This window comes from Microtus oregoni, unplaced genomic scaffold, assembly GCF_018167655.1.
Source record: "Microtus oregoni isolate MIOR12 unplaced genomic scaffold, Mior012 000036F_ref0000092, whole genome shotgun sequence".
In the NCBI taxonomy this organism is placed as follows: domain Eukaryota; kingdom Metazoa; phylum Chordata; class Mammalia; order Rodentia; family Cricetidae; genus Microtus; species Microtus oregoni.
In genome coordinates this window covers 22,679,303-22,702,688 of record NW_024543095.1, presented here as the reverse complement: position 1 = coordinate 22,702,688, position 23,386 = coordinate 22,679,303, and the positions used below count along the sequence as shown (strand labels likewise).

Below are 23,386 nucleotides of genomic sequence, written 5' to 3'. Positions count from 1 at the left end.
GGCTCCTGGGCTCTCTGTGTAGTTAACTTTTTTTTGCAGGTGACTGCCCTCTGCTGGTAGCCGGAGAGATGAAAGGACCTACGGTTATAACTTCAGGCTAGAGATTTCATGATATTATCTGTCCACCAATTCTTTCTTTATTAAGAAGCTAGAGGGAAAATAGCCCTCCATAAGTGGTTATTAGTAACTAGGGCTGCTTTTGAAATACCTTTTGGGATCTAACTCTGCTCTTTTCCTAAATGGCAGAGCTAATCACATCGATAAATTTACTTAATTTGAAGGTTAGACAGGAAATCGCGGTTTGAAAGCATCCCACGGTAGCATTCACTTTTCAGATTCTTACACCGAAATGACTTCCTTTATCTGTGAAATCGGAATCCGACCTGGGAAACTAAGCACAAGCTGTCCCAGCACCACGCAGCCCACATCTTCCTCTGTGCAGGCTCCCGTTTTAGGAGCCGAGGCACAGGTGTCATTACATATTACGTCATGGCTAACTCCCCGCCCGCTGGCTCTGCCAGGACTTTCCTGTCCAGAGCGACATCTTTCTTTGGCATGCCTTGAGTTCAGTACAGTATCTCCATAAGTGGGGAAAACAATAAAAACAACATGCAAATACATTAATGTAAAACTATTTTTCTTTATTGAAAATACATCTACAAAGTAATGTTTTCCAGTACACAGTGGGTACACACGTATGCAGAGCCTCTGATGGACTGGCAAAGGGACCACCTTAGAGGACCTGATTTCATAAGAAATGGTTAGTACAAAAAAAAAAATCTCACACTGGGTAACAGCATTAATTTGACGTGGTTAAGTTTTGTTGTGCTAGTGTTATAAAATGACTGCCACATAATTAACTTCAGTAGTGTGCTTCCCAAATACAGCTTGCCATTATTAAACGATTATTCCACCATAGCCTAGTGTTAACCTTTATATGTGTGCCATGCTCAAGATCTCTATAAAATATCTCTAATTGTAGATTGGGAGACACATTTCTAGATACTCAGTTTGTTAGCGTCATTGTGAGCATTCGTCATTTTCGGTCAGAAACTAACGCAGCTGGTACTATCTGATGGCTCCCATCAAGTGCCTTTGACTGAATATTCCTAAGGGGGTAAAAATAATTAATCTTTTTTAAACCTGGGAGCTGCCTTGCCTGAAAGCAATGCCCCTGCTGTCTTTTCTTCCACCCTCATATTTTCATGTTGACTCATCTACCATTTTTCTTTCTTTCTTTTTCTTTTTTCTTTTGTAGAGCCACAAACAGAACTAAAGCAAACCCCACTCGAGATGAGAATTTTGAATGATTTGCCAAGTGGCATTTCTGTACAAAGGAGTATCTTGTTAATTTCATTCTAAGAACTTCTGTTTAAATTGCTAAACAAAACAAAACAAAAAAAACAAAAACCAAAACAAAAAGAAACCCAAAAAACAAAACATTTTCCGAGATGAGATCATCCACCTAGCACATAGATCTGTCCCAGAAATTTCATTTGCTTGACTTTGAAGTCCGAAAGAAGTGGCATTGTGTGTCATTTTTTGGGGGGACTGATTGGGAACAGAAGACAAAGTGTTCAGGTTAACAGAAAGGGCTGAGTTGTAGCTCCACCTTTTGCTTATCTTTAAAGAAGACCATCTATTCTTGCTCTTCCTAAAGAACCCTCTTTTTGTTGGCCATACCCTCTTCTTTCTCTGCTCTGTAGCGGTTCATAGTAAGACCATGAGCTAGTTGCTAGTTTTCTGTTGATTTCCTGAACATCTACTTGTCAGTTGATGGTGGGAGGCTTTCTTAGGGCCATCCCTTGGGTTCGGGAAGAATACCCAAGATGGGAGTGCTTCTAGTGTTGGTAAACAAAACAAAACAAAACAAACAAAAACAAAAAAGCAGGCAAAAGGGCCCCACAAATAATCCCACTCCTGGAATGGCCGTCCGCATTTCTACTTCTATAACCAACATTTTGGACCCAGGATCTAGTGAGCCACACACAGCCTGCCCCTAGAGAAAAACACCCATCCCTATGAAGTGTTCTTTTTGAGATCTCCATGTGATACAGGGCAGGGCCTTTCCTGATGTCACAGAAATCTCGGCTAGGGAGGCCCAGAGTATCTAGAGTTTCTCGTTATCAGGATGAGAACACGGAGGCCCAGGCATGAGATGAGTCTCACTCGAGACCACGCTTTCTGCTCCTCCTCCCCACAGCTGTGCTGTGTGCATGTGGGCATTGCCCTGGAACTGATAAAGTCAGGACAGAAGTCAAAAGAAATGAGGGACCATCTCTGCTTCCGCAAAGGTGACCTAATTGCTCATCAAGCTGTTATGTTCTTCAGACTAAAACTCAATGGTGTTCTGAAGGACTTTTGGATTTGGAGAGTTGATTTAGAAATATTTTTAACCTATCACTTACTTTTCCTTATAAAACAATCACACAGGATTGTTTGCCATCTAAATTGGTGATATCAAAACTATGTTTGGTTCCAGTAACTTACTTGGTAAGAATAACATGAAATGAATTAAAAAACTTCAAATGTGGTCCGAAACCTATACGTTTTGGCTGCTGCCAAGCCCTCCCTTGTTTTTGGACATTCTCCAATCCTATCAGAATAGGGAGGAAAAAAAGAAGGGGCTCACTGTGTGCGCGAGCTCAGTGAGATGGACACACTGCAGAAGAGCCTTCCAACACCGGGTGCTCGAGAGAAGCTCTCCGGCTTAGCCTACATCTTGGTTTCACTGTCAGCCACGGGTTTCTCAGGCTCATTGTCCTGGGCAATCAGCTGATAGGGCTTCTTCATTTCATTCTCCTCAATCACGGAGTTCCCCATTTCAACGTCTCGGTTCTTCAGTTCGTGTCGAGACAAGTGCTCAACGATCCCTGCTCCGAGGGAGTCACCCAGCACATTGGTGGTGGTTCGGAGGCGGTCCCTGCAGGTGGGGCAGGAAGAGAGGAAAGAGAGGGTCCTGTGAGCACCAGCAGACCCCAGCTTCTATTGGGAGCTGGCTGGAGGAGGCTTTGGAAACATCTTTTAACTCTGTAGTGGGTACCCCTCCAATGGGATGATTTCATCCTCGACACAACCTAGCACAGTCACTGTCAAAAGCAACAAGGGCAAGTAGGTGATTAGTTTTCAGTAATTAGTCTGGCTATAAACAGAAGGTGAACTGTGAGAGCTGACCATCCCCCTACATACATGTGTGTGTGTGAGAGAGAGAGAGGGGGGGAGCTCATCTGTGTACACGTATGTGTGGAGGCTCAGAGTGTGCTCTTTCATTATTTTCCACCTTATTTTCTGAGATAGGGTCTCTTGTTGAAGCTGGAGCTCATCGATTTAGCAAGATCGGCTCACCAGCCCTTCCCAATGTCCTCCTGTCTCTGCCATTGCATGCCAGTGCTGGTGTTAGCGGTGCCATTATGCCCTGCTCCTTTTTAACGGGTCCCGTGTGAGGATGGAACTCAGGCCTTCATGTTTACACAGCAAGCTCTTGTTCCAACTTAGCCATTTCCCCAGTCCCCTTTTCTTTTTATATAACATTTTTTTCTTTCCTCTCTTCGCCTACCATTGTACTAATGGTTCCTAAAGCAAGGTAGAGAGACTCCTTGGGGAGGTGTGCTAGGATAAAACCTTTTTTTTTTCTTTAGCAATACTATGTTCTCGTTTGTTCCCTTTACTCTTATTTTCCCAGGAATTTGTGGTAAATTTTGCATAGACTACACAATGTGTAACCTCATAGCACACTGGATGCAGAGACAGTCGGGAGAGTTGCAGCTGTCTGACGTAAAGCAGGATGTTAAGGGGACTTACAAAACCTAACTCTGTGCCATTCTTTTCAATAAACGTTTTGTCTAGAGGTGGCTATTTTTCACAGAAAAAAAATGTTATTTACGTCAACACGTAATGAATTCTTATACTAACTTCTAAGAGCAATGAAAACACGTGTGAGTTTTTAATGCTATGGTAATGGGTATAAACTATATAGCTTTCGTATGCTGCCCAGTTCAATCAGTTTTATGCATGAAGACAAAAAGAAAAAAAAATTTCAGAGTGGAAGCTTGTATTCTACCAAAGTCCTCTTGGCTTTAGTTGTACAAGTTTTCACTTGGCCCAGGCTGCCCTTGAAGTCATGCGGCCTCAGAGGACAGTCTCTAACTTTTGACCCTCTTGACTTCATTTAGCACACGCTGAGATGACAGGTTTGCACAATCGTCCTCCCCTCCCTCCCGGAGTACGGGGGACTGGCAATGAACACAGAGCCTCATGCCCATTAGGAAAACCCTCTACCAGCCGAGCTACAGCCCCAGCCCAGCCCCAAAGCGCTGGTGTTAATAGATGCCTCAGAGCCAGACCATGCGCTGAATTCTTTTTTTTTTTTTTTTTTTTTGGTTTTTCGAGACAGGGTTTCTCTGTGGTTTTGGAGCCTGTCCTGGAACTAGCTCTTGTAGACCAGGCTGGCCTCGAACTCACAGAGATCCGCCTGCCTCTGCCTCCCGAGTGCTGGGATTAAAGGCGTGCGCCACCACCGCCCGGCTATGCTGAATTCTTTCTTACCTGTCACTGAATTTCAGACCTAGAGTGTGAACAGGAGGCAGAGGGTGTGGGTATCTACACTTCTAGTGGAAGCTATGGTGGTCAGATAGGCTGACACTGTCACCGGGCCTGAGATGATGACCCTAGTAACCCGGGAACTCATGTTATGTCCCCTGGCCTTGGCGCACACTGTTGGACTCTTCTTAGCTCTAGTGAATTCATCCCACTGGACTCCAGCATCCAATGTGTTCTCCTAGGTGTTTGTTCTCTTCGGGCACACTTAAACAATTTTCCCCAGTAGATGGACTTTATGAGAGACTAGGAACAGAGAATGTCCCTGGAAGGGAAGAAGGCATGAAGACAGGCCCTACGTGGTGGGGTCTAAGGATGTATGGGTACATTTCTCGGGATTTTTCTCAAACCGTCAGATCGATTTTGCTTGATGGCATGAGCTCTGTCTGCACGGCTATCCCTCAACTCATGGGTCTCAGACACAACATCTGCCCTGTATTAGCCCTCTGTACTGGGAAGCACAAGGAGGAAGGGCCTGAGCTGGCATTTGGGGTCTGTAGCTCCAGCTGCTGAGGGATGTGTTGTGCAACCCAGAGAGAGACTGGCTGGCTTGTGTCAGCTCTGCAGACACTAGGTTTCCCAACTCTGCGTGGCTTTATGGAGTGGGAGGGAGAGCGACCAGATGTGCCCTACAGGCTGAGAGAGGAGGGACTCTGCATGGCGTGTGAGGCTGGGACTCCGTGAGGACTGGGGACCAGGTGATGAGGAAGATTCAATTGCAACCCGGTGTGTCTTTTGCTCTGTTCTGCGAGCCCATTAGACTGTTTGCTATTCTAGAATTGTGGGGTGCAAACAGGGGATGGGCTTATGGGTGGGAGCTATGGCGTGAGTCAAAACACGGTCCCTGAATACTCACAGAAACCAGTCCACTGCGATGATGAGTGTGATGTCATCCGTGGGCAGGCCCACAGAGGTCAGCACGATGACCATGGTGACCAGACCAGCCTGAGGAATCCCAGCTGCCCCAATGCTTGCCGCCGTGGCTGTGATGCTGTTGACAAAAGAACCCAAACAGAAAGGTTTACCAAGGAGTACCTCGCAAAACTCGGGTCTCCATGCTTGAGTGGAGGACCTGCTTTATAAAAATGGAAATAAATAAGTAAAAGCAATTCACGGAACCGAGTCATACTAACTAAAATCAATTACGCACTTTTTATTATGTGTCAGCTGATAAACTGAGCACGGTTTGCCTCATTCGATCATCACAGCGACCCTTGTGAAGTGGGCTTTGTTAAGTAAAGAAACTGGTGGATGGATCCTTTTCTATGTTCTTCCAATCATTCTGTAAGGTCTGGAAGGTCGCAGAAGGTGACTTGGTAGAGCATTTGCCCAGCACGTGTGAGGCCCTGGATTTAGCCCAGCACTGCCAAGATACTCATAGGTGAATGTGAACGTGCATGTGTGCATACATGCATGTGTGTGTGTGTGTGTGTGTGTGTGTGTGTGTGTGTGTGTGTGGTCAGTATGGACCCAGTTGCACGCGTGTCAAGTGTTTAAGATTTACTTGATAGGGCGTGTAACTGTCAATACAGTGTTGCCAAGATCTAAACTGCTCATGATTTCCCCCATCTCCTTCCCTGCTGTGGCACTAGAATGCCTACGTGGTAAGGCCACCTATAATGACACTGACACTTGCAAGCCTCCTAAATTCTAACTCACGAAACACAGATGGAAGTGACTGGCCAACCTTTGACTCTCCTTCTCACTGGCAAAAACTGGTAGACGGTGAGAAGTCGTAATGGAGCACCTGGGTGGGGGGCGTCACCTCGAAACTGGAACTGCAGCTTTCATTCCTCCCGTTGTGGAACACTGCCCAGCCTTGAAGGCTTGGTGGGGCAAACCTTACAGAGAACTGTATTTGTATTTTGTTTGGGTCACTGGTACCATTTTTATTATTAATTCACACGCAGCTGAACCTTTGTCTTAGCTCAGGGCTCTTCAGTCAATATGTGTGTCTGGGAAGTGTGTCTGGGAAGAGGTTATAGTGCAGCGAGACACTGACCTCCAGCCTCCGGTGTGGTTAGACTGAACCTCCCGATCCCTGGTCAGCCTATGATCCCGGATCATAGAAACCTCACCTTATCATTTCACTCGAAAGTACGCCACACCTATTACCCCTTCCTAACTACATACACACGCGTACAGACTATAACCTACTTCTAGATACACATAAGAAAAATGTGGGGTGAGTGATAGAGACTAAAAGAGACCCAAAACATATTTTAAGGCTGAAAATAGAGATTTGATCTGAAAGGAGAAAAAACTTGCAAAGGACATTTTGGGGGGGCATCTGGGGAAATCAAGATAGGATGGTATTTTGGAAGAACTTTTGAGACTATATTATTGTGGGTATGTAGAATTCTTAGGAGATGAATGCTGAGTGATGTAGCAGTGATGTATCATGACAGGAATACAGAGGGGAGAAGACAGTGAGAGCGGGGGAGAGAGCACAGACACCACAAAGTGTTAATTTGTAGGTCTAGGCAGAGGACACTGTAGTTCTGTTTTAACTACTCTCTATGTAGGGAACTTTACTAATAAGAAACTGTGAAGACCAAAGTCCGATTTCTAACACTGTTACTATTAGCTAAATTCAAGCTCACAGCAAGTTGATCTGAACTTGGAGTCTTAAAGCCTCTTGCTGCCCTTAGTCTTTCTGACTCCGCCAGGCAAGAAAGGGCAAAGGGTTAAATCTGCAGGGACACACGGGCTGTTTCAAGTGTGTTTTCATTTTTCAACATCACCTACAGGCATAGTTTAATGTTTTAAAGTTGGAGACTAACTTAATATTTTTAAAACATAATTATTCATACTATATATCTTATAGATATTAGAAAACGAGCTAGGTAGGGCTGGAGAGATGCCTCAGAGGTTAAGAGCATTGACTGCTTTTCCAGAGGTCCTGAGTTTAATTCCCAGTAACTACATGGTGGCCCACAACCATCTATAATGAGATCTGATGCCCTCTTCTGGTGTGCAGGCATACATGCAGGCAGAACACTGACTACAAAATAAATAAAAATAAATAAGTAAATGAGCGAGGTATACCTGTAAATTCTATATTGACAAACAAACCCATCAAGGAGTACATGGTATATATGGTATAATTAATTACTGAAAAGAAGTGTGTATGTGTCTTTGCATTGGAAGAGGTCTTTGGGAATCAGTCATGGACAATGGGTATCTAACAGAAAGATTTAATATGGTAACAGGTAAGTTATACTTTGCATGTGATATACTTCTGTATTATTTGAATGAATATTCTCACCTGAAGTTAAAAAGCTGAAAAATACATTCATCTAAACCCAAGACTGCTCCTTCCAACAGCAATCTCCTGTTCATGCCTGAGTCCCTCCCCGTTTCTTTGCCCAACCTTGCTCATTCTCTCATCTGTTAAAAGCATTCTAAAGAGAACGTTGGAGAGAAATCTCCCCTTGTACCTTATTGTAATAATCTGTCCAAAGTTCAGGTCAAAGTTGTTAACTTGAGCGATGAAAATGGCAGCCAAAGCCTCATAGAGGGCAGTCCCATCCATGTTGATGGTGGCTCCCACGGGGAGCACAAATCTGGTGATGCGTTTGTCCACTCCGTTGTTCTCTTCGAGACATTTGAAAGTGATGGGGAGGGTGGCAGAGCTGAGGACAGCGAAACAGGACATGTCAGCTGCGTGTTTCCGACAGTTCTATGTTTCGTCTTTGGTCTTTTGCACAGACAGTTCCTTCCTCTCTTGTGTTCTGACTAAGTCAGCACTTGTCTCACTAGGGGGTTAGGAGCAGTGTGGCATCGTCCTAGGGTTACTTGGCTACTCTTCTGTGCCTGGATTCCTCTGAGGAGTTACTCATGATTATTCCTATACCATGGATGCCTGGGCCACATCATTTTCTACCTTTTCTCTTGGGCAGATGTCAACAGAAGACAGGAAGATAGTGGATAGGAAAGGGCTCTTCCTTCCCTTTCACCCCACAAAGGATTTACATATAACCCTTCCTTGGATCCCAAGAAGGTATCAGAGGTGAAAAAAGTCAATTCAATGTTCCTGATTTTTTGTTTGTTTGTTTGTTTTTTGTTTTCTGTTTTTTGAGACAGGGTTTCTCTGTAGCTTTGGAACCTGTCCTAGAACTAGCTCTTGTAGATCAAGCTGGCCTCGAACTCACAGAGATCTACCTGCCTCTGCCTCCCAAGTGCTGGGATTAAACGTGTGCACCACCACTGCCGGACTAGACACTCTTTCTTAGAGGAGCAAGCCACATACACACACATACCTTGAGGAGGTCCCCAGAGCTGTGATGAGCGCTTGCAGCAGCCCTCCAATGAAAACCCAGGGGTTCTTCCGGGTTACCAGGAAGTAGAGGAGGGGCAGGACAATGACGGCGTGAATGAGGAGGCCAATAATGACTGTCACTGTGTACATGGCCAGCTGCCCACCAATCACACCCATGTCCTCCATCTCAACAATTTTCCCTGCGATCAGGAAGAGGATGCCCAGAGGTGCATACCTGTGGGAAGTAGCACAGGATCAGTTGGGGAGAAAAAAAAAAAAAAACCAAAGAGGGAAAGACGGGGAATTTTCAAACTGAACCCTGCAGAGACTACAGCTGTCATTCTTTTCTGTTTAAAACACAGAATTCCTCTGATTTCTAAATCACTCTGAATCGCTCTAGGACACCCCACCCTATACCCACCGGCCTTAGACCCAAGGAGGGAGAAGAATTTTTGGTCCTCATCTCCATTTTCCTAGACACAGTTGGGTCCCTGCTTGGATCTTCAGATACCTGTGATTCCCTCTCCCTCTTGACTCCTGCCAGGCACCTGAAACAAACCACTATGCGAATGCCCATACTTTTCATAACACTTTCCATACCACAGCCTGCTTCCTAAGCTAAAACAGGAGGTATGCTAAGCTGTGCTGTGCTATGCTGTGCCAGTGGTCATGTGGTCAGCTTTCTTACTCTAGGGTGATGTTTCTCAATCTGTGGCTCACGACACCCTTAGGGGGTGGAACAACCCTTCACAGAGGTCACCTAAGACCATCAAAAAACACAGATATTCACATGACGATTCATAACAATAGCAAAATAGAAGTATGAAGTCGCAATGAAAGACTTTTCTGGTGGGAGGTCGCCACACCATGAAGAACTGTATTAAAGGGTCACAGTGTGAGGAAGGTTGAGAACCACTGCTCTAGGGCCATTTTATTGCTTTCTTCTGTAGTTACGTCCCACTTAAGATATTACTTAGTGGATTTTCTTCAAGTCACCTTTTATACTTAAGTCAATTTCCTTCCTCAGGAAATTTTATGTTACTATGCAAACTAAATTCTAGTACCACTTTACCATAAATAGAAGACCATAAAATAAAGCCAGAGCTATTAAAATTAATAAAGTGTGTGGATGTACGAACTGCAGTCAGGTTATAGGCATTCGAATTAAGTCATTATCCACAGGCTGTTACTCCCAGTCCCTTGCAAGGATGGGCAAATGACCCGACAGCGACGCCTATATGCTGGACTAACCCTACTTGTTCAAAGGTCTACTTTCGACTCCCTTTGTGTGATGTATGCACTAAGCTAAAATGAAACACACTACTAGAGACAGAAGCCAATCACCCTGAAGGAGAAGGGTCTGTTGGGAACCGCGGAGGAGTTGCTGCAGCCCAAGAAATACAACGCTCCTTTCAAAGGCCAGGAAATCACAGAAGTACCTGTTCTCAGAAACGCAATAATTCAGTGCGGAGTGTGGAGGCGAGCACGGAGCCAGAAAGGCTCCATGTGAGGTTCGTTCAGTGGCCCTGAATGGGCTCCTTTCATGGAAGGGGTGAAAGGTGGAGGCATTTTAATAATATGAAGATAAATGTCCACTTTCAGCCCGGCCAGGATTTCAAAGGGGCCTTCCAAGTGGAGGCTCCTGTGGGTACCACATTCTGACCTGTCTTTGTGCCGAGTTCATATTCATCTTGTGCAAACTCCTAAGAAGTGGGTTTCTATGGGCTTCGGGGGCATTGGAGACAAAGGATATTTTTAATCATGTTGGTGAGTGAATGCTTTTCGTAGCGATGGATGCCTTCCTGCCCCAGGTGCCAAGAAGGACCCTAGTTATTAAAAATAAAGGATGAATGAAAACCAACTCCCACGCAAGGCCTAGGCCAGCAAGGGGCTCTGTCCCTGCTGGGACAGTTTACTTTCCAAAGTCAATGCTCTCCCCTTCGGACTTAGCCTTTCTTTTGTCTTCTGCTCTGAATTTTATTAAAGGTAGTTCTGTATAAATTGTGGCTTAGCAGCCCATAATACTTCTGTGAGCTCTTCTGTAGGCTGCTATGTAGCCTGAATAAGAATATATCGCTCTGGGTGTTATTATTTGTGATACACTGCTACAGCTCTGACACATACATTTCTTTCTTAGGGGTTAAATAAAAGGGGAAACTCATCGCCCCCTCTCCCCAAGGATCCAGGGCCCTTGATTGCTTGTTCTCCTACTGGGAATGCTCTTTTTGTACAACTGGACGTGCCTAGTCATTCTGATCTGAGCAAAAAAGCCACCCCGGGCCTTTCCGTGCCACCCAAAGCAAATGACACGCCTCCTCCCCCTTTGCTTCTTTCACCACACCTATGACTCAGGAATATGATATTTATGTGCTTGATCATTGTTTGTCTTCCTTAAAAGTGTCTGACATGCTAGCCGGCCGGTGGTGACACCTTTAATCCCTGCACTGGGGAGGCAGGCAGATCTCTGTGAGTTTGAGCCCAGCCTGGTCTACAGAGTGAGTTCCAGGACTAGCTCTATAGGTACTGGGAAACCCTATCTTGAAAAACCAAAAGAAGTGTGTGAGATCCATGCAGTGTACCCTTGTCTGCTCTCTGTTGTTGCGGCTAGTATGCTTGGTCCTCTCTTCTTATCGTAGGGTCCAAACTCAGTAACTAAGCACGTATAAAGTGGTGGATGGGGTAAGGAAGCCGAACATTTTCAAAACAAGGAAGTGCAGGGCCTCTGCAGTGCCAGGAAAACACCAACTCTCTTGTGGTTTCCAGAAAAAGATCCCTGCAACCAGCCGTCTGGCTCGGTGGCATCTTCCTCGGAACAGAAGACGCCGCCATCTCAATAAGCATCTCGGACACAGCTAGGGGGCACACAGGAATACCTACCACATTATCACGGCCACCAGTCTCATGATGGCTTCGTTCAGAGAATCAAAGAAGTCCCTCAGCGCTTGCCCCTGCTCCTTCATGTTTCCAATCACGAAACCGAAACACATGGAGAAGACAACGAGGCCCAGGGCGTTGACTCCGTTCACAGACCCGGGAACGGGCACCATCTCCTCCCGGATCCGGGTCAGGGTCTCCATGGCCTCCGACACGTTGCTGATCACGGCGCCCAAGAGTGTTTCGTTGGCCTGGAGGGGCACTTTAAAGCTCCTCTTCTCATAGCTGGTTTTAAACTTAAAATAAGAAGCACAGCAGAAATCAACTGATTTTTATTTGTCTTTTTATACTCCCCTGCTGTCCAAGTTTCCTATCATGATTTATGTTAATTTGTATTCACAGGACCGTGTTATATGTACCTGCCTATGTATCACCTGTTTCATTTGTGGCAGATCGCTGTTTCTCAACACAGACAAGCACACTGAAACACATATGAATCATAACAGACACTGAAGATGTCAGAATCGACATACACATGAACCTTTGCTTTCTTCGAAATCTTAGTAAAATGACTAAGAATTTTAAAGAGTCACAGACTCAAATATTTGTAAGTCCTTCTTCCTTTTTTCTTTCCTTCTTTCTTTCTTTCTTTCTTTCTTTTTTTCTTTCTTTCTTTCTTTCGACCATGCACAAATAACTTACCCTTCATTTCATATACCGCAGCTGTGAAACAAGATAACCACTGATTTTTCACCTCACAGGCTTGTGGCAATGACCAAATTAACCACCACAAGGGACACCATTTTGCAAACATAACGTCCAACATTAATGTGGACTAAATCTGTCCAGTGGCAATGCCCTTCATGGTTAGAAAGTTCAGAGAACGGGAAAGAAACGTCATTAAACACCTGGTCTTCAAGACTTTCCTGGCGCTATAAGTCCCTATTCTTAGGAGCTCCTTGCTTAGTAATTGGAGATGATAACCTTCTTGTTTCATCTCTCCTAAGCCAAGCCATGCTCTTTCCCAGTAGCTCCTGCAGAGAAGTTCCAGTCAGCAAGTGCTGAGAACATTGCTGTGGATGGCCACAGTGAAGCCTATCCCCCTGTGATCTCCAGAAAAGTGAAATTGCTGCCCTAGCCTTGATAGCGTTGGTAGTAAAGCAACAGTGTGTGAGTAGTGACTGGGTTTAGAATCCAGGAAGGAAGGCATGGCCGCATGGGAAGTGCTTGGACGCTTTTGTATCAAGAATGAGCAGGGGACTTTCTAGTCTATTGGAAAACCACTATCTCCAAACAAGGACATGGTCAGCTGTCAATGCTGGGGATTGCTGGTCACTTTCAAAACACATACAATCCTTTTACAGACAATGCTCAGTCTCTTCCTTCTGGCATTTGCGAATTCTGTGGCTTCTCCAGGGTACATTTTCAGCCTGGTCATCCTCTCTTAAGCCTTCTACACCCTCCACCTTTGGGCACAGTTAGAGCCTCCTCAGAAACTATTTGCATTCTGGTCTAAGGCAAATAGGCCTTAGGGCGACACATTTTCTCCCCCTCACAGTCCTGCAAATGCACCCGTACTAAAAGCCAGTCTGTAAAGGTCAGCACTTTTCCCATCTAACGGATCTAGAAATCAGCATTTTTGGTGTCATCCACTGCCAGCTCGTGAACAGACTCACGATGCCGGGTGGGTTTGTTGGATTGAAAGGGATTTATTCTTTATTGTTACTGTAGTTCTTGAATAAAGAATTTTGGCCGCCTGAGCATTTTTTTACTTTTGTGGTCCTGGGAACTAAACTCAGGGTCTTGAATGTGCTCTATAAACTCTCCACACCTAGACTGTATCCACATCCTTCTTTTTGTAATATACATGTACATATATGTTCAATTAAAATTTGGTTGCATTTATTTATCTAGTGGGGTTAGGGACACACGCCATGGTGCACATATGGAGGTCAGAGAACAATCTGGGAGAGTCATTTCTCTCCTTCCAACACGTGCCTCCCAGGGATTGGCTTCAAGTTATTAGACCTGGTGTCAATGCCTTCCCCAGCTAAGCCATCTGGCCTGCCCTTTGCTTTATACTTTGAGACAATGCCTCATTAAATCATGCAAGGTTGGCTTGAACTCACTCTGGAGCCTTGGCTAGCCTTGGGTTTGTGGTCCTCCTGCGTTCCACTGTTTTCTTTCTTTTTCTTTTTCTTTCTTTTTTTTTTTTTTGAAGGGAGTGTGTTTTGATCTTGCAATCTGCTTGCATTAAGAAAGGGGGAAAGATGGTGTCTTACATATGCAAACCCAGTTCTCTAGGAGGTAAGAGTTTGGTTTTATTTTGTATGTCCCAAGCAGAAAGGTTAGGTGAACTGACACCACACAGAGGAGTGTTTGGGAAGCAGCATTTGACCTACCGTCTATGCCCCCTTGCATAGCTTGGCGTTTCTAATCAAGTGAGGTTAGCATTTCCCAATATTGGGAGTTATTTGTATCTACCAAGTAGAGAGCCAAGAACTGCTAAACTAAGAGGCAGAGAGGGCTGGACCGCACCTTGGCCTCCAGGTGGAATCTCTGGGTTGCTTTCTAGGAAGCAACACGGAGCAGTAGGAAAAGGAGAGAGGACATGGCTCCGAATTCTGGGTCTGCCATTTACGACTTGCGAGAGCTTGTGCTTATTACATAATCCCCATCCTCATAAATGAGCGGCCTCATGGGTGAAGTGAAGACAGTGCTACTCGTCATGTTCATGTGAAGACTAAGTATAACACTGGTGCTTGGCACACAGCAGGCATTCCATAAGCCATGAGGCCATTCCTTTTCGATATGGTTCCTTTCTCTAGACTACCTAAGGCTCTTCATAATAAGTAGGCCAGAGACTTTTAAATCAAGCCCAGAAACTAGAATAATCTGTCTAACATTAATGCAAGTTGTTAGTGCATTTATTTATAATTGAATTTGCTTGCTTTGCTGAGTTTTTGCATGGCAGCCCAAGGAAGGGGAAGAAAAGAGAGGCATCTCCCCCCCCCCCAAATTAGTTCTCTTAATTAACACAGACTAAATGTGCTGTTTGTGTGCAGTATGTGTGAGCCTGGCAACTACCTTTAATACAAGTGAAGGACCATTGTCACCTAAGTTTCCCTTAATCCTGGTGCCTTCCATATGGTTAGCCAGAGAAGGATTTCTTACTTTAGAGAATGGAAAGGCAAGAGAAGGGGGTCCTACTGGCTTGATATATCCAAAAGGAATTTAAGTTTTATTATTTTTAATTATGTGTGTGTGTGTGTCTGAGTGTAGGTGTGTGCATGTGAATTCAGGTGCCTGGAGAAGTGTTGGATCCACTGGAGTTGAAGTTACTGGTGGTTGTGAGCCACTAGACATAGGTGCTGGGAACAAAACTTAGCTCCCCTGGAAGAGCAGTCAGTGCTCATAACCACTGAGCCATCTTTCCAGTCCCCCAAGAAGAATTTAAAAGGCGACTTGGTAGCTAGAGAGCATTTACCTGTTTAAAGCAGGCTTCCACCAGGTTGGGAGGGAACATGTTCCTGCGAAGAAAACAGCAGTCATTGCAAAACTTCCCCAATAGTAACTCTGTCCCTTAAATACTGCTTCACTGTGTCTAAGGTAAAGACTGCATTGAATCAAGTAGCAAAATGAGGAACAGAGACACTGTGACTCGAAACTGGATACATGGTTGTTCCAGGTATGGCCCATGCAATCCACATCTTTCAGAGAAGCCCCAAATTCAGCGCACACATCCTCTTCTCAGCTCATGAGATTCTCCAGTCAGTAAATTATTAAAACCTCACTGCTTGGAAGAATCAGTGAGAACAGAGACGCTATTCCCATCAGCAGGGTGGCTGCCTCTGGACGTACCCAAAAGTGGTTATGTTGCTATTGTGCTATGGGTCTAGGGATCAAAAGATCTGAATCAAAAGACAGGATTAGCAGCATCGTGGCATATTTTTCTCTGCGGGCTTTCAGGGAGTTAGAGATAGCATCCTAAAGTCTGAGGCTCTTTGGGAGTCAATGACGAGCTTGACCCAATATTTGAACTTGAGGCCTCTGTGGCAAGGTTTGTCACTTCCTCCAAGTGTCAGGGTGGTGGTTGAGGAGGAGGAAACAGTCTTGCTCAGGAATGTGACAATGGCCAAGTCAACGGCCAACCACTGATGTCTCAGTTGATTCATCTGTTAAGAAGGGGAGTGGATTAAACTGTCAATGGGATGCTAGGATGGAAGACTGGGAGAAAGAGACATGACTCATGAACTTGAGATTCTGGAGATTGTATGCTGTTGAGCTCATACTTTAAGGGTATATTTGCTTGTTTCTTTTTGCTGCTATCTGGACCCTCCTGTTTTCTTTTTCTTCCAATCTGTGCTCTGTGGGGTATATGTTCCCCCTACGATGCAAGTGTACATTCAAAGAGCTTCTAAGATAAACGCCCAAGCTAAGGGACTGCCACACACTCTTTACTGGGGCAAAAGATAGAAACTTACAGTGCTCTGATGGGCCAACCAGGCTGGGAATAACAAGATGTCAGCTTTCAAAGGTAAAAATTACAAAGACGGACAACATAATATTCCTAACCCAAGTTTAACATAGTAAACGCTTTAATAGTTCAATGAACTTAATAAAAGCATAGCTATCAGTTACTAATCTTCGGGGATCTTCATCATAACTTTTTTATTTTTTGAAATTATAATATAGTTCTATCATTTCGCCCTTCCCCTTCCTCTCTCTAACTCCCCCCTGCACATGTACCTTCCTTATTGCTCTCACTGGGCAGGAAATATTAGACAGCTGTTACCCCTACTGCCCTGGCATCTACTCTATGATGAGGCTTTCAAGAAAAGGTCTCATTGTGTTTGGGTGAGGCTAACATCTGGGTGACACAAGTTTGTCCCTGGAGAGAATGGAGAGCTGCCATAAAGAAGACCTTCTCCAAACGTCTCTTGACTCGCTCGTGAAATGACGTTTGGAATCAGTAACTTGGGGGAAGCTTCTTTCAGACAAGCAATGGGGAACCCTTGGGAGTGGCTGTCTAGCACAGGAAACTTTGGTTCTTTGTAGGTAAGATGGAAAGAGGGGAAAAAAAATTAGGCTTTGACCAGGAAGATTGGTACCACACAGTGGGAGAAAGCAAAGCAAACAGGAATCTAGAGAGGCCTGGGTTAGGACATCCTCCATTTGTCCTGAGGATCCATCCTGTATTCTGTGCTGAGCTGTAGGACCGAACCTGTATGGATTAGGGTATGGATTTGCTTCTTTTCTGACTCCTCTTGGTTTTGATTAGTGGTGTTTGCTGACAGCTTACGGGGTAATAAGAGAAAAAAGGTCCGTGTACATATCCCATCAGCCCATTGCCTTTTCCAGTTTGATTGAAGCTTCCTCCATCTCCTTCTATTAGCGTTCCTACTCTGAGGCCTGTTTCCTACAGGGGCAGTTCTTTCTGAGCTCTGCTAACAGTTCCCTCTCTGTGTCCCCTTATAGTCAAGGGTGGTGACAAAATATCTTATCTCATTATACCTTGGGGCCTCCTGGAACCTGTTAAGAGCCAGGATCTTGCTCTGCAGCTCAGGTGAGGCAGGCCTTGACCTCCTGATTCTCCTGCCAAAGTCACCCAGGGCTGACTTTCAGAGGTCCTTTGGAATATGTAGTGTGTAGAGAGAAAGAAGGCTCAAACTTTGGCTTGCTTTGATGATCATCCACTTCAATTTAACTGAGAAGACTCAATTGTAATCAGCGGTCCAGCTGGTTTATAAAATATGGCCAAAGAGCATCCTCCAACTTTTTATTACTCGTCTGTCAAATCCTTTCTTTGCAAATAGTATAGAAGAAGGATCTCTAGTCAGAAATGGTCAGAGGAACACGGAAGTCCTGGCTGAACCACGCTGTTGTTTACCATGGACGATGATGCAGACTACTCATTTCAAATCAGAAATCTAAGGACCATGTCATATGCTACTAAAAACTATTTTACAGAGCAAGACTTGGGAAAAGCGCATGAATAACCACCCAGTTAGTCCAGGGTGAACTGCACAGTGAGACAGCTTAGGGACGAGATTTTGGGAACTTCCAGCAGGGCTCATCCACTTCTTGTTCCTCTCACATCTGCTATGTGAGATCGGAAGCCAGACCCTCAATATAAACTTCCGTTAGAGAAAAGGAGAGTGTGTGACTTCCATGTCAAGCCTGACAGGTCTGGTTCTGTCAGATACCTCTTTGAGAGTTTGGTTGGCTTCCCAAAATACGAGGGTTTGGGTGGTCAGAGAAAGGTTATAAGGACATACCTGATTAGATCCAGGAAGGCATCGGCAGCAGTCACTTGGACGATTTTACCTTCTCTGTGCATGTTTTCCTTTGTGCCCTTTCCGGGATGGATGATGATGACAATAATTATGCCAATCACCACAGCAATGATGGTGGTAGTCATGTAATAGACTACAGCTCGCATGCCCATCTTCCCTGACGCCTTACTATCTAGGGCCGCCATTCCTGGGGAGGGCAAACAGAAGGTTTTCAGGAAGTCAATCCAAGGGATTCTCCAGTGGAAGACAAGGGGAATAGCATTTCCTTCTATACCCGCTTTCCCTCAACCCTCCCAGAAATATCTACGAGAATTTGCCAGTGAACATATGATCACCCATGCTCTACCCCAGATTGATGTTATGAGGGCCAAGGAACACCAGCTTCCTAAAGGCTCGAAGTGCAATTCATTTCTTGCTTGGGTTATTATTAGTTGGGAAGCTGACACGTGTCAGTAGCATGTGTTTGCGTATGTGAGGATGTTTATAGAATTACTTGAGATTTCCACCATGGTAGCATGCATTTACTAAAGTCCAAGCGCCATGTTGAGTCACGTATACATGCTGCCACTGAATTCTTTTTGAAGCTATTATTTTAGATGCGTGTTATGGAGTCTTTCGGGTGTCTGCTATGTAACACTTGTTTTTATTACAAGCACTTGCCAGTCGACAGTTTGTACTTCAGGCAAACACTGGGTTCTAAAAGCTCAAGTTCTCACATCACGTCTCTGCTGCTTTATGTCATCTCATTTAATGAAGTTGATTTTGTGGAATTCGCCTTGTTCTTGTACCCTGTCTCCCTCTTCCTTGCCCCACAGGACACCTCATGACATGTTAAAAATGCCCCTTCTCCTCGTTTTCAAGACATACTCAATGTTTACTGAAGGGGAGGTCCAGTGTTAGTCCAGGTGAAAAGAGATGTATGGCTTTCAAGGGCTCCCTGTGGTGCAAACTAATGGGACTTATCCCAGGATGTGCTGGGCTGGAAAACAACGGGAAAATAAATCCTCCAAAGACTAACTTAGCTATACTAACATATATAGTTATCTATCTATCTATCTATCTATCTAGACTCTGGTTTCCTTAGAACTCTTTCCACTTCCTTTCTTCATCCTTTCCAACCCTATCACAATACTGAAATCTAATTATTGTGTAATCTAATCATAGTTTATCAGAATACTTTACTGTTTTTTTTTAAAGATTTGTGTGTGTGTGTGTGTGTGTGTGTGTGTGTGTGTGAAAGAGAGAGAGAGAGCGAGAGCGAGCGAGAGAGAGAGAGAGAGAGAGAGAGAGAGAATGTGAATGCTCACAGAGTCTGGAAGAGGGCATCAGATCCCCAGGAGCTAGAGTTACAGGCAGTTGTAAGTTGCCCAGTGCAGGAACTGAACTCAGGTCTTCTGGAAAATTGGAAAGTACTGTTACCTGCTGATCCATCTGTCCAGTCCCATTATTTACTATTTAATTTATGTTTTCATAAATGTATTAAAAGATAATACTAGTGTATTTCTTTTTCTTCTAATGATTTCTTTACTTTTATTTCATGTGCATTTTATTTATTTATATTATATTTGTGTGTCTGTGTGTGTCTGTGAGAGGGTGTTGAATACCCCAGAGCTGGAGTTATACAGTTGTGAGCTGTCAGGTGGGTGCTGGTAATTGAACCTGGGTCCTTTGGAAGGGCAGCCATAGCTCCTAACTTGTAAGCCATCTCTCCAGACCCTTTAGTGTAATTCAGTGATATATGTCAGTGTCCACAGTTATACAAACATATTTAAGATAAGCACTTTAAAAAGGTTTTCATTATTGTTAAGTAACTGGTTAAATTTGCCTTAAAATATTGACACAAAGGTACTGAAGGAGGGATTGAAGTTCAACTTCCCATTTTAATTCCAATCATATTTGAATTGTATCATTTATAATTTTCATAAGCATTTACTTAATAATCATGTAAAGACTAAGGTTCTAGTAAATAGCAAGTAGAATGTACTAAGAACTCAAACTTAGATCTTATGTGACTAGGTTTTGTGAATGTGTGAATGTATTGCCCCTGAGACAATCAGTCTCATCTCTTAGAGATGAAGAGGCTGACTGGCTTTAGTGAATGACCTTGACCTCTTATCCTGGAAACCCAGGGCTAAGTGTCCATTTACTGAGATGGTACCACTCAGTGCTCCAGCTACATTGTAACTGGGCTAGTATGTTCTCAGTAGACATGTTCATTCACAGGACTGATTCATGTGCCAAAATAGCTTTCCTTTGCTGTCATTGTAATGATATTTCCACAAAGGGGCCACCCTCTGGCAGGACTGCCTGACTGGACACCACTTTACTACCCCATCCTTCTGGCTCTTTCCCTGTCTACTTAGAGAGTGACTGCAAGGGCTGATATCTCTGCCAGGAGGGACCAGGTGGCAGCGTTCTCTGCCCCTCAAAGAAGGCTTTCTTTTCCTCTGCCTCCTGTCCTGCAGTCCTCAGATGTCTTCTCTGATGCTCCTGCCCATGACTGCCAACCTACAGGCTAGTTAGAGAGAACACTGGTGGTCAAGACAGCACTGGGTCCAAAGTTGCCGATAGAGGAGGAGGCTTCTGTGCTCCTCCCCCTCCCCCTGTCCAGAGGCATGGGAATGTGATCATAGTACCCATGGCTATAGGGATAGTACCTTTAGGAAATGGTTAATAGATTTTGTTTTGTTTTTTTAAGTGCTTTGAATGAAAACCAAGTATCGTTTCATACTTACTAATTCTGAAATAACAAAGGCAGCCACCAGAAGGCATTTTCTTAGCAATAAGCCCCAAATGAAAACGATTAGTCAAAGAAGAGGTTTTGCCCACTTCTGCATATTGGCCCTTTAGTTGTGAGAGAAAATACGCTGCTATTTCAGCTGAAGAGGATCCCATCACTAACCAGTTCTCCACGAGAGTCCTTCTCCTAAAGGGAGTCTGATGTCCTGCACAGGACAACTTGCTCCCTCCTGCTCCTGGAATACTTCAGCTTCTAAAACTAAAGACAATACTAAGAACAAGGCCATATATCGTTGTCAGGGAAACAGCATGGCAGATGTGTGCAATTTGTTCCTCACACAATGGCCTCGCAACTAGTGGGGCCGGGGAAATGATCGGAGGATTTTGGAAGACAAACCGCAAGCAAGCAGGACGTTGTTCTTCCTCTCCCACACCTGGACTCTGGAACCATCCTCCCTCCCCCACATGATGAAATATGAGAGTCCAAGTTCTACAGCAGAGACTAAACACAAATGCAATGAGAGTCTGGGGCAAGGTTACAGCACTAAATCACTTTCGTAGAAAAGGGAACTTTGGCAGGAACGTCCCAAATGTTTAGAGACGGAAAGTTTGCATAGATTCTTGTCATTTAGGTTAAAATACAGGGGAGGAAAGGGCATTGAGGCGACAGGAGATGCGAAGTCACTTGGGTATGGGAGCGTGTTACGACCGCCGTGTAATCATCTAACATGTCTGAGATCACATTCCAGAGGGAGGCATAAAGATAATGATCTCACCGGTCTCTGTTTGCTCCTTTGACAGCTCACCTCAACATCTGTATGAGAACAAAGCCTGCTACCAGCATCCTGGACTCTGAAAGAAATCCTATATTGTGTTCTTGTAAAGGACCACGTTGGCTCTCCAGGTACGACCATATGCCCTTATGGTTTGTATGTTTTGTATTAACTGCTGTGTTCATCTGCAGGCTCGATCATCAAGTCCTGATGCTGTATATTCATGTAACTCCAGGGCATGGCAAAATGCAGATGTCATTGGTACTGTTTTGTGGGTAATGAGACAAGAGCCCAGGATATCACAGCTAATAACCGCGGTGGCAGGATCCAAACCACACTGCTGAAAGACCACCTTGCTGCTTCCCTCCTTCCAGAAGTGGCCCATAAAACACGTCTTGTTGCCCATGTTGACTTTTCCCTACCTTTTCTGTGTTGAGTTGAGATAAGCTACTTGGTGTGAGGAGGACACTATTTATTGTAGGGATGTAATTATGGAGAAAGCCTCTGCATGTCTTAGATCTACCTAAGGGCCAAGCTGAGTAGTCCCTGTCACAGGAAGGACTAGCGAGGAGCTGACCTGGTAGTGCTAACCTTCCCTCCAGTCCTGGCAACGTGGTGCAGAGCAGGCTGGCATATGGGAACGGACGGAGGAGGGACGTTCGTTTTTCTGACTGTGAGCAGGTTTTGCTTCTGAAAAATCTGCTCCTCAGTAAGCGATTATTGTGCAAGTAACCATTCCTGAAAACCTTCAATCTGCAAAGGAGTTAAGCACTAAAAAGAGATTAAACAGGGTCCTTTCTAGACTATTAAAGATAACAAATTGCTACAAATACCTGGGTGCCATAAGAAGCAAGCTTCTTGGAGCAAATATAGAATAACTTTTTTTTTTTTTTACCTATGAAGAAAGTCCTTGGGTAATCCGTTTAGCACAACAAATATGCGCCAAAAAAAAATTCATGGAGGAATATTTTGGAGGGGGAAGAGAGGCGTATTTCCTGTATACTATGTGAAACTCTGAATTGTAAATTAAATTTCCTTTGATACAATGTTTTGTATGACTCGGATAAATGAAATATGTCTTCAGCCAAGTTTTAAAGGGGCACATAAATAACACCAGGCTCCCGAGGTTCTGTCGTTTTCATGGATTCCTCTCTCCCATCTGCTAAAAAATCTATGCCTTACAAACGAACGTGTTTCAGTCTGCTTCTCTCACAATTCCTGTCTCTGGTTTTGGAACGAGAAATCCAAAGCAGCCTTCTGTTTTGAATTGTCTTTCCACATATCCTTATGACACTTTATTGTTCTTCCAAGGCCCCTGGACCAGGCCCAGGAGGGATAGAAAGGGCAGTGGCAGTTCCTGATTCAAGAAGATTGCTCTGCTTCGGTTTGGGGTTCTTTTTAGATGCGGTCCTTCTTCACAATGCACTCCCAAGCTCGCATCTAATGAAAGCCGCCTGTTCCCAGCCCTCCTAGAATTTCAAGATGGGCAAACTTACAGCAAGGAACTCGAGGATGAATATGTACCATATTCACGGGAATACGAGGTGATGTGGTTTTTAAAGACAGGAAAATTAAACTCTGAAAATACCGTTTATTTCATGCCTGTATAGTAGATAGAGAAATGAGTCCTGGTATCTTGAGCAGCTGCCTGCTGTTGAGTATTGGGCAAATGGTCACCTACAAAGGTGTTGGAATCAGAGGATCAAAAGGTCACAGAGGAAGGGGCAGTGGAGTTAGGGCATGAGCACCCAGCAAGTCATTTTAAATCCCTGACTAAAACTCTGCAAACATCTTTTGTATTGCAGTATTTTCTTCTGCACTCTTTATAGAGTAGGCAGTAATGAAAA

General features: G+C 44.4%; 1 protein-coding gene across 1 annotated transcript in view; it reads right to left on the bottom strand.

Moving 5' to 3' along the window:
* Positions 1-622: 622 nt before the first annotated feature.
* Slc1a3 (solute carrier family 1 member 3) overlaps positions 623-23,386 on the bottom strand; it is a 76,272-nt gene continuing 53,508 nt past the window's right edge. The window contains exons 4-10 of the mRNA XM_041631151.1: positions 18,010-18,214; positions 15,219-15,261; positions 11,735-12,027; positions 8,859-9,092; positions 8,037-8,231; positions 5,453-5,587; positions 623-2,923 (exon numbers count right to left, since the gene is read on the bottom strand). Coding sequence (XP_041487085.1) covers positions 2,716-2,923; positions 5,453-5,587; positions 8,037-8,231; positions 8,859-9,092; positions 11,735-12,027; positions 15,219-15,261; positions 18,010-18,214 — 1,313 coding nt within the window. The 3' untranslated portion in view covers positions 623-2,715. The remainder of the gene's footprint in view (positions 2,924-5,452; positions 5,588-8,036; positions 8,232-8,858; positions 9,093-11,734; positions 12,028-15,218; positions 15,262-18,009; positions 18,215-23,386) is intronic.